The sequence below is a fragment of the Hippopotamus amphibius genome, chromosome 6 (assembly GCF_030028045.1).
Source record: "Hippopotamus amphibius kiboko isolate mHipAmp2 chromosome 6, mHipAmp2.hap2, whole genome shotgun sequence".
In the NCBI taxonomy this organism is placed as follows: domain Eukaryota; kingdom Metazoa; phylum Chordata; class Mammalia; order Artiodactyla; family Hippopotamidae; genus Hippopotamus; species Hippopotamus amphibius.
Window position 1 is genome coordinate 21,179,492 of NC_080191.1, and position 12,384 is coordinate 21,191,875.

Below are 12,384 nucleotides of genomic sequence, written 5' to 3' on the forward strand. Positions count from 1 at the left end.
AATAGTGGAAATAAATGCCAAGGAAGAAAATAAAGAAAAAAGAATGAAAAGAATTGAGGACAGTCTTAGAGACCTCTGGGACAACACTAAACACACTAACATGCAAATTATAGGGGTCCCAAAAGAAGAGAAAAAGAGAGGGTATGAGAAAGTATTTGAATAGATTATAGTGGAAAACTTCCCTAACGTGGGAAAAGAAATAGTCTCCAAAGTCCAGGAAGCACAGAGAGTCCCATACAGGATTAACTCTAGAAGAAACACACCAAAACACATTAGTTAAATTAACAAAAATTAAATTCAAAGAAAAAATATTAAAAGCATCATGGGAAAAGCAAAAAATAACATACAGAGGAAACCCTATGAGGTTATCAGCTGATTTTTCTGCAGAAACTCTATAGGCCAGAAGGGAGTGGCAGTATTGAAAGAGGAAAACTACAACCAAGATTACTCTACCCAGCAAGGATCTCATTCAGATTTGACAGAGAAATCAAAAGCTTTACAGACAAGCAAAAGCTAAGAGAATTCAGCACCACCAAACCAGCTTTACAACAAATGCTAAAGGAAGTTCTCTAGGAGGGAAACACAAGAGAAGAAAAAGACCCACAAAAACAAACCCAACATAATTAAGAAAATGGTAATAGGAACATACATATCGATAATAACACTGAATGTAAAGGGATTAAATGCTCCAACCAAAAGACACAGATTGGCTGAATGGATACAAATACAGGACCCACACATATGTTGTCTGCAAAAGACCCATTTCAGACCTAGGGACACATACAGACTGAATGTGAAGGGACAGAAAAAGATATTGCATGCAAATGGAAATCAAAAGAAAGCTGGAGTAGCAATACTCATATCAGGTAAAATAGACTTTAACGACTGTTCAAGAGATATGGAAGGATACTACATAGTGATCAAAGGATCAATCTAAGAAGAAGATATAACAATTGTAAATATTTATGTACCCAACATAGGAGCACCTCAATACATAAGGCAAATGCTAACAGCCATAATAGCAGAAATCAACAGTAACACAATAATAGTAGGGGACTTTAACACTCCACTTACACCAATGGACATATCATCCAAACAGAAAATAAACAAGGAAACACAAGCTTTAAATGACACAATAGACCAGATAGATTTAATTGATATTTATAGGATATTCCACCCAAAAGTGGCAGAATACACTTTCTTCTCAAGTGCACATGGAATATTCTCCAGGATACATCACATCTTGGGTCACAAATCAAGTATCGGAAAATTTAAGAAAATTGAAATCACATCAAGCATGTTTTCTGACCACAATGCTATGAGATTAGAAATCAACTACAGGAAAAAAAACTGTAAAAAACACAAATACATGGAGGCTAAACAATGCACTACTAAATAACCAACTGATCACTGAAGAAATCAAAGAAGAAATTAAAAAATACATAGAATGACAATGAAAACACAACGACCCAAAACCTATGGGATGCAGCAAAAGCAGTTCTAAGAGGGAAGTTTATAGCAATTCAGTCTCACCTCAAGAAACAAGAAAAATCTCAAGTAAACAATCTAGCCATACACCTGAAACAACTAGAGAAAGAAGAACAAAGAAAACCCAAAATCAGTAGAAGGAAAGAAATCATAAAGGTCAGAGCAGAAATAAATGAAATAGAAACAAAGAAAACAATAGCAAAGATCAATAAAACTAAAAGTTGGTTCTTTGAGAAGATAAACAAAATTGATAAACCTTTAGCCAGACGCATCAAGGGAAAAAGGGAGAGGACACAAATCAATAAAATTAGAAATGAAAAAGGAGAAATCACAACTGACACTGCAGAAATACAAAGGATTATAAGAGACTACTATAAACAACTATATGCCAATACAGTATGGACACCCTCGAAGAAATGGACAAATTCTTGGAAAGGTACAGTTTTCCAAGACTGAATCAGGAAGAATTAGAAAATATAAACAGACCTATCACAAGTAATGAAATTGAAACTGTAATAAAAAAATCTCCCAACAAACAAGTCCAGGACTGGATAGCTTCACAGGTGAACTCTATCAAACATTTAGAAAAGAGCTAACACCTATTCTTCTCAAACTCTTCCAAAAAATTGCAGAGGAACACTCCCAAATTCATTCTATGAGGCCACCATCATCCTGATACCAAAACCAGACAAAGATATCACAAAAAAAGAAAATTACAGACCAATATCACTGATGAACATATGCAAAAATCCTCAACAAAATACTAGCAAACAGAATCTAACAACACATTAAAAGGATCATACACTATGATCAAGGGGGGTTTATCCCTGGAATGCAAGGATTCTTCAGTATACACAAATCAGTGTGATACACAAGGATAAAAACCACATGATCAAAAAAAAAAAAAAAAAAACCACATGATCATCTCAATAGATACAGAAAAAGCTTCTGACAAAATTCAACACCCATTTATGATAAAGACTCAGAAAATGGGCATAGAGGGAACCTACCTCAACATAATGAAGGCCATATATGATAAACCCACAGCAAATATTATTCTCAATGGTGAAAAACAGAAAGCATTTCCACTAAGGTCAGGAACAAGACATGGATGTTCACTCTCGCCACTCTTATTCAATATAGTTTTGGAAGTCCTAGCCATGGCAATCAGAGAAGAAACATAAAAGGAATATGAATTGGAAAAGAAAAAGTAAAACTGTCACTGTTTGCAGATGATATGATACTATACATAGAAAATCCTAAAGATGCCACCAGAAAACTACTAGAACTAATTTGGAAAAGTTGCAGGATGCAAAATTAATGCACAGAAATCTCCTGCATTCCTATACACCAACAGCAAAAAATCATAAAGAGAAATTAAGCAAACAACCCCCTTTACCATCGCAACAAAAAGAATAAAGTACCTAAGCATAAACCTACCTAAGGATACAAAAGACTTGTATTCAGAAAACTATAAAACACTAATGAAAGAAATCAAAGATGACATAAACAGCTGGAGAAATATACCATGTTCTTGGATTGGAAGACTCAATATTGTGAAAATGACTATACTGCCCAAAATAATCTAGAGATTCAATGCAATCCCTATCAAATTACGAATGGCATTCTTCACAGAATTAGAACAAAAAATTTGTGTGGAAACACAAAAGACCCCAACTAACCAAAGCAATCTTGAGAAACAAAAACAAAAACAAAAACATGGAGCTGGAGGAATCAGACTCCCTGACTTCAGACTATACTACAAGGCTACAGTGATCAAGACAGTATGGTACTGGCACAAAAACAGAAATATAGATCAATGGAACAGGATAGAAAGCCCAGAGATAAACCCACACACCAATGGTCAACTAATCTATGACAAAGGAGGCAATGACATACAATGAAGAAAAGACAGTCTCTTCAATAAGTGCTGCTGGGAAAACTGGACAACTACATGTAAAAGAATGAAACTAGAACACTCATAATACCATACACAAAAATAAACTCAAAATGGATTAAAGAGCTAAATATAAGACTGGACACTATAAAACTCTTAGAGGAAAATATAGGCAGAACACTCTGACATAAATCATAGCAAGATCCTTCTTGACCCACCTCTCAGAATAATGGAAATAAAAACAAAAACAAATGGGACCTAATGAAACTGCAAAGCTTTTGCACAGCAAAGGAAACCATAAACAAAACAAAAGACAACCCTCAGAATGGGAGAAAATATTTGTAAATGAAGCAACTGACAAAGGATTAATCTCCAAAATACACAAGCAGCTCATGCAGCTCAATATCAAAAAAACAAACAACCCAATCCAAGAATGGGTGGAAGACCTAGAGAGACATTTCTCCAAGGAAGACATACAGATGGCCAACAGACACATGAAAAGATGCTCAACATCACTAATCATTCGAGAAATGCAAATCAAAACCACAATGAGGTATCATGTCACACCAGTCAGAATGGCCATCATCAAAAAATCTAGAAACAATAAATGCTAGAGAGGGTGCAGAGAAAAGGGAACCCTCCTGCACTGTTGGTGGGAATGTAAATTGGTACAGCCACTATGGAAAACAGTATGGAGGTTCCTTAAAAAAAAAAAAAATAGAACTACCATATGACCTGGCAATCCCACTACTGGGCATATACCTGGAGAAAACCGTAATTCAAAAAGATACATGTACCACAATGTTCACTGCAGCATTATTTACCATAGCCAGGACATGGAAGAAACCTAAATGTCCATTGACAGATAAATGGATAAAGAAGATGTGGCACATATATACAATGGAATATTACTCAACCATAAAAAGGAATGAAATGGAGCTATATGTAATGAGGTGGATGGACCTAGAGTCTGTCATATAGAGTAAAGTAAGCCAGAAAGAGAAAAACAAATACCGTATGCTAACACATATATACGGCATCTAGAAAAATGGTACTGATGAACCTAGTGGCAGGGCAGGAATAGAGATGCAGATGTGGAGAACGGACTTGAGGACACTGGGGGGAGGGGAAGCTGGGATGTAGTGAGAGAGCAGCATTGATATGTACACAGTATTTTACCAAATGTAAAATAGATGGCTAGTGGGAAGCTACTAGAGAGCACAGGGAGATCAGCTTGATGCTTTGTGAAGACCTAAAGGGGTGGGATAGGAAGGTTGGGAGGGAGGTGCAAGAGGGAGGGGATATGGGGATATATGTATACATGTGGCTCTTTCACTTTGTAGTACAGCAGAAACTGACACAATACTGTAAAGCAGTTATACTCCAATAAAGATAAAAAAAAATCAGTATACATTTATAGAATACCAACTCGCAGTTACTTATTTTAATCTCTCACTTGATCTACCTATGCTTACCATGTCTGGAATATTAGCAGACAATACATTCTAAATTGATTATTTAAACATCTAAAACTTACATCTCTATATTCTCCAAACTGGAAGCTCTGTGATGTGAAGGGTGGATCTCGCTGGCATATTTTCATTATGCAGAGGACTAATAACAGTGCATATAATTTCAAAGGTAAATTTTAAAATTATATGTTTGATGAATGAATTTGAGCTGATATTGAAAGAACATATATGTATTGAGCACTGACCAGGTATAAGATCCTTAAACCTTGTAAACAGAAGGAGGGACATACCATGTTCTTGGATTGGAAGAATCAACATTGTGAAAATGACTGTACTACCCAAAGCAATTTACAGATTCAGTGCAATCCGTATCAAATTACCAATGGCATTTTTCACAGAACTAGAACAAGAAATTTTATGATTTGTACAGAAACACAAAAGACCCTGAATAGCCAAAGCAATCTTGAGAAGGAAAGACAGAGTTGGTGGAATCAGGCTTCCTGACTTCAGGCTATACTACAAGGCTACAGTGATCAAGACAGTATGGTACTGGCACAAAAATAGAAATATAGATCAATGGAATAGGATAGAAAGCCCAGAGATAAACTATGGTCAACTAATCTATGACAAAGGAGGCAAGGATATACATCGGAGAAAAGACAGCCTCTTCAATAAGTGGTGCTGGGAAAACTGGACAGCTACATGGAAAAGAATGAGATTAGAACACTCCCTAACACCATACACAAAAATAAACTCAAAATGGAATAGAGACCTAAATGTAAGGCCAGTCACTATAAAACTCCTGGAGGAAAACACAGGAAGAACACTCTTTGATGTAGATCACAGCAAGATCTTTTTTGATCCACCCCCTAGAGTAACAGAAATAAAAACAATAAATAAGTGGGACCTAATGACACTTCAAAGCTTCTGCACAGCAAAGGAAACTATAAGCAAGACGAAAAGACAACCCTTAGAATGGGAGAAAATATTTGCAAATGAATCAACAAAGGACTAATCTCCAAAACATATAAACAGTTCATCCAGCTCAATATCAAAAAAAAAAACAAGCAACCCAATCAAAAAATGGGCAGAAGACCTAAATAGGCATTTCTCCAAAGGAGACACACAGACGGCCAAGAGGCACATGAAAAGCTGCTCAACATCACTAATTATTAGAGAAATGCAAATCAAAACTACAGTGAGGTATCACTTCACACCAGTTAGAATGGGAATCATCATAAAATCTGCAAACAGTAAATACTGGAGAGGATGTGGAGAAAAGGGAACGCTCTTGCACTGTTGGTGGGAATGTAAATTGATACAGCCACTATGGAGAACAGTATGGAGGTTCCTTGCAAAACTAAAAATAGAGTTACTATATGACCCAGCAATACCACTGCTGGGCGTATACCCAGAGAACCCCATAATTCAAAAAGACACATGCACTCCAGTGTTCACTGCAGCACTATTTACAATAGCCAGGACATGGAAGCAACCTAAATGTCCAATCAACAGATGAATGGATAAAAAAGATGTGGTACATATATACAATGGAATATTACTCAGCTGTAAAAAGCAGTGAAACGGGGACATTTTTAGAGACATGGATGGAGCTAGAGACTGTCATACAGAGTGAAGTGAGTCAGAAAGAGAAAAACAAATACCGTATATTAACACATATATGTGGACTATAGAAAAATGGTACAAATCAACCGGTTTGCAAGGCAGAAATAGAGACACAGATGTAGAGAACAAACATATGGACACCAAGTGGGGAAAGCGGGGAGGGTTGGGGGGGGGAATGAATTGGGAGATTGGGATACCAAACTGTATGCTCTAAATATATGCAGTTTATTGTATGTTAACTGTATCTCAATAAAGGTTCCTAAATAAATAAATAAATAAACCTTGTAATATGTAGTTCAAAGATGACTTTTGTATAGATTCTGACCTCAAAAGAGTTTACAGCCTGGAAAGAAAAGTAAGTATACAAAAATCCTTACTTTCTTCTTGTCCCTTAATGGAAATATTGAGAAAGTGCTAGGGAAACTTGGGGAAATGATTATGGGAATTGATTATGTATATAAAATCAAGGTGAACTGGGCCGAAGAGGTGACTAACCAGTGACCACTTAAAAGTCCTAAGCATGTTGCTCAGCAATCGTGACATTCACTTTTCCCGAGAGCGGAGTTGACATTGTGATGTCTGTCCTAGGTCCTGTCCTTTTTCTTCATTGGTCTGATGTCCATGATGATTCCCCTGTGCAGCGTCTTTGGGGCCCTCATTGCTGTCTGTCTCATCATGGGTCTCTTCGATGGATGCTTCATTTCCATTATGGCCCCCATTGCCTTTGAGTTAGTTGGTGCCCAGGATGTCTCCCAAGCAATTGGATTTCTGCTTGGATTCATGTCTATACCCATGACTGTGGGCCCACCCATTGCAGGTAAATTATATTAGTTCATAGCATTTTCTACTGTAGGTCCTAAGTCTTACTTACTGTTAAATATATTATGATTATTGGTTTCTGGTGTCTTGCTTTTGTATGTGCCTTATGTATAACATTTTTAATAAGACCAGCTGTAGATGGCATGTTGGAAAAATTTTCCAATGAGTCCTCTTATCCTATTGATATCTAAAATACTCAGTGTGTAGCAGTTAGCTTCTGGACTTTAAGTTTGCAGAGTTGCTGTATTTCACTTAGTATGTGTTGTGGAGGAACAGGAATGTGATTTCTTCTTAGGAAGAGGTGAAAATTCTGAAAGATTCCTAAATTTGTATGCTTTGTGTAAGAGATCATAGCCCCCTGAAAAATAGTTAATGAAAAATAACACTTAGTAGAAACAACCCAAATGTCCGTCAGCAGATGAAGGGATAAATAATGGGTGTGGAGTTTTCTTTTGGTGAGATTAAAATATTTTGGAACTACAGAGAGGTGGTGGTTGTACAACATTATTAATATACTAACTGCCACTAAAACGGTTAATTTTATGTTACATGAATTTCACCTTTAGAAATCTTCTGAAAGTATAAAGATGTCTCACATTCAGTATTAACTGGGTGCCACTGTAAATGATAAGATTTGATAAAATTATTATAAAATTTAAATGTATGTACTATCATCTGTGTCTGGTATGTGAGTGGCTCAGTGAAAGTTCAGTTCAGTTCATTCTCATATTCAGAACCACACATATCAGCAAATTTGCCAGTTGGGAACCTAGTCATGAGTCAAGCAAGCAGAACCACTACTGAGCAGACCACATAAAACAGAAGTTCTATCACCGTCTCCTTGTAGGAGAACCCTCCAGTCCTTCCCCTCTCCCCCAGGTTTTTACATCTTATATGCCTAGTTTGTTAGGGTTTCCAAGTCCACAGCAAATTACAAGCAGCACTTTAGAAGAAATGGTGTTTGCTACTAGAAGTGACTATAACAGATCAAGAATGAAGGAGGTAACAGGAAACTTCCACAGCAGGCAGAAGAACACGGGGAGGTTGTGAGGGATCATAATATTACAGCCAAACATAGTAATTTGTGTTCATAAGGATGAAAAGTTCAGTTATATGTGGAATATCCTGATTCAGGGGATAGGAAAAACATATATTTAGATATATTGTATATTTTAGGTTTCTATTTGTACACTTTTTTTTTTTCCTTTCCACACGTTGGTACTTACCTGAACAAATCCTCAGCTGTTTATTTAGCAGAGTCAGATACTCAGTACAGTATGTTCCTGGAACATTTCAGATAAGTTGTATCGTAAAAGTTTAAAACACTAAGATAACTTTTAAAATCTGGATTTCATTAGAGAAATTAGAAATAAGGAATACAGTTTTCAGAAGCACAGCCCTAGGATCTATTAGAGTACCACACATATATTCTTATATTTTCCTCCCATGTGCTGACAAATCTTAGTATCTTTCCAAAATGTATTTAACCTAGCTTTTTCATCCTAACTCTTAGATTTATAATTTTTCATGATTTTGGATTATAATTTTAAATAGTTTCATGTTATTTCATAAACAGGCCCATGAAAGTTTTGAAATATAGACATTTTGAGGTCTGTGTGTATGAGAGAAGTTTCAGCTTGACGGTCCGTCCACCTTCAGCTAAAACAGGACCTTTACACCATGTGTCAGAGTACCCCAAATGGCCTCTGAAGGGTTTTGAGAAAGCAAACTGCTTGGTTCCAAATATTTTTTTGATGTAATATCTTGGTAGGAAAACCCAGAGGCCTGTCACAGACTTGCAACAAGATTAAAGGAATGAGATCTTTTCCTTCCTCATCTAAGAAAAGGTTTATATTTCAGACCCATTTCCTTAAAAATGTCTGATATCTGAGATATCTGAACTAGCCTCCTGAGATGAAGATACTAGGTTGGCAGTAGGTCATCAGGGTGACTAATCTGAGACCCCAAGACCACACTTGTTCTCTCTGGTGACAGTTTTTTCCCTTCCCAGGGTTACTCCGTGACAAGCTGGGCTCCTATGATGTGGCATTCTACCTCGCTGGAATCCCTCCCCTTATTGGAGGTGCTGTCCTTTGTTCTATCCCATGGATCCATAGTAAGAAGCAAAGAGAGATCAATAAAACCACTGGAGGAGAAAAGATGGAGAAAATGTTGGAGAACCAGAACTCTCTGCTGTCAAGCTCATCTGGAATCTTTAAGAAGGAATCTGACTCTGTTATTTAATGTCTTACATACCTCCACCAGACTGGACTTGCTTCAGAAGTTTAAGCAAGTTTTCCTTTTATATGAATTGCAAATTTCTTATTTTTTAAATCACATCCTAGGAATAGCACAATAATTGGGAAATAGAACCCTTTTACTACAAGAACCGTTTTCTGCCACTGAAGAGCTGTCCAATATTTCTGTGAATCTGAGGGCAGAGACTCAGACTCAGTTTTTGTGTACAAGAAAACCTGTCTGAAAGTCAAATATTATGAGAATATGAAGCTATCTCAGTAAAAAGCAGCTTTGGAAACTGTGAATGCTGTTTAGCTTGTACAAATATTTAAAAATACCTCAAGCTATACTGAAAGGGTTGCGGTTTGGTTAGGATTGGAGATATTGTTTGTTGTCTCACGTGGTGTTTTTAGTTCTGGTATCTCTGTTTTAATTTCTTCTGCTATTTGGAAAGAAAATTTAAGCCTGGATTCTAGATAATATCAGATCTGCTTAAATCTCAAGTCTATTTTAAAACTGCTTGCCTGCTGTTAAATAAGCTATGAAAGTAAGTTATTCTGACTTGCTCCAGTGTCAAGGGACCTTCTTGGAGCAGGTGCTGACAAGGTGTTCAGAATCAATATGTGAGATGAACAGAATCCTGTTCATAAGGGCAGAACACTTCAGGAATCAGACATTTCTTCTATTTACATTTTTCCCCCTTCGGATTTGCAGTGTGTTTTATTACTCACGTAGCCAGAAACACCCTACATTTCTGAATTTATTTAAATTGTAACAATAAAGTAAAATAGAATAATTGAAAGCTATTCTGGCAATTTCAACTTAGAATTTTTCTGACTTCTGAATTTGTTGCACTAGGACCTGATATTTAAACAGTTTTACTGAGCATGTTATCAAGTTGCAGTTTTAGGCGCAAATGGGAAAAAAACATCTTTGTGAAGAAAATACCTATTTCTGATAGAAAGAATTGCTCAAATTGGTAAAACTTTCTGGCAAAAATTTGCATTCCTATGTATTTATCATATAGTGTTCCTCTTTAACACTGCCTGTATTTTTTTTTTAATATTTTTATACACAAATGTAAGAAAGCTATTAGAGTTTTAAAGACTTAAAACCGAAGTCATGACATGACCCATACCCATCTAAAAAAACCAGGAACATGTCCCTATCCTTGAAATTATATTTTAGTACATTTTTGCTTCTCATTTGGGTCTTTAAAAGTTAATGTGCAAAGTGCATTTAAATCCTAAATACATATGTATATTAGATCTTCCACAAATGTAGCTTGTTCACCTGCGAAAATGCTATCTTTTTATAAAGCACCTCCAGGATCCACCTGTTTCTAAATTCTCTGGGCAGAGAGAAATGCAACCTCCTATCTCCCTACTTCTCTTTTCAGCTTCGATCATTTGTGAAAGGCAGACCCTTCCATTCCTGTCTTCTAGCTGAGGATGGAGATGCCTGGAAAGCATATGGATTTGTTGATAGGAGAGGAGGGCAGGCAGGGGGAGGGGCAAAGTGAGGCTGTTAAACAGCCTTACTAAAAGTTAAACCCAATAACTTTTCCTTTTAGTACTCGCTTTCTCATCTGCAGCCTTGAAGGTTCAAAGTGTAAATGCTAAATATGGAATTTATTTCTAATAGAACTTTAAATAATTTTGATCCTGGAGACATTCAGCAACTTACTGTGCCATACACCCAGCTGCAACTTACTACTTCCAAGTTGAACATTTCATATTCAGGGGACTTAGATAATTTGTTCTTTTTTGGAAGGTTCTGTTGCATTAAAAAAAACAAAACAAAAACATTTTGACCATACAGCCCTTTCATGTTCTTATTTTAAGCTTTTACAAAATGACTTAGAAATGATAACATAATACATTAAGTTCTTCACTTATTCATGCCCAGCTATATAAAACATTATTTCCTCCTTATTATCAGTGCCTTTGCAATCAGCAAAAACATACAACTAAGAGCAGTCATGAAACCTGCCATTATGTTTATTTTTCCTACAGTTTCAGCACAAACTCCTGACTACCCCCAACTGTACAGAAAGAATAGATCTAAAATAGAAAGTTTATTTTGTAAAGACCTCCAAAATATTTTTCCTTTCAAAATTTGGCTGATTTTAGGGGGAAAAAAGTAACAATCTGAAACTCAAAGACTTGATCTTGCTTATTTTGCATAATAAAAGAGCAACATGGCAAGTATTTATAATAAAACTTAGATCTCAGAATATTGTGTTTGTGTATAATATTCACACATATGTTACTTTTCAGTCTAATGGAATGAATCACACAGGATCTATAACACTGAAAAGGATCCACTAAAATAGAGTCTTATGGAGAGCTCTGTGCTGTAATAATATAAAGTTAAAAAGTATAAAAGGGTAAGATGCTAAATTCCATAAACTGCATATTTAGTAATGTTTCATACAAACAGTTCTAAAAGTCTAAAATATACAAACTAATAAAAAATACTAATATTCACAAAGATTTGTTTTAGACCAAGAAATATTACTTTAATCTTTCAAGGTAAATCCTTTCTAATTTCTGAACAGTGTTTCTATTGCAGTAAAGTGACCTGATGGGCCTACATTTTTTTGTTCACTCCAAGACACTTTTTTAAAAGAAGAGATATAGAATTCTGCTTTCTAATCTCATCCTCCTAATTTTGATAGGACTCAGCAAGTTCTCAAACTTAAAAGGTTCTGGCATTTGAGGCCAACAATAACATAAGAAAAGGGAGCAATTACTCCTATTTACCGAAAGTCTGGATTGAGTATTATTGTAACAGATGCCCAAGGATCTTCCAGAAACATTCTGGTTAAATTTTATTGCAGTA

General features: G+C 35.9%; 1 protein-coding gene and 1 long non-coding RNA gene across 2 annotated transcripts in view; one reads left to right on the plus strand and one right to left on the minus strand.

The window, feature by feature from the left end:
- The window catches only part of SLC16A10 (solute carrier family 16 member 10), a 124,148-nt gene extending 114,391 nt beyond the window's left edge, over positions 1-9,757 (plus strand). Inside the window, exons 5-6 of the mRNA XM_057739223.1 lie at positions 7,072-7,300; positions 9,314-9,757. Coding sequence (XP_057595206.1) covers positions 7,072-7,300; positions 9,314-9,546 — 462 coding nt within the window. The 3' untranslated portion in view covers positions 9,547-9,757. The remainder of the gene's footprint in view (positions 1-7,071; positions 7,301-9,313) is intronic.
- The window catches only part of LOC130855501 (uncharacterized), a 42,913-nt gene that overhangs the window by 5,460 nt on the left and 25,069 nt on the right, over positions 1-12,384 (minus strand). The window lies entirely within an intron of this gene.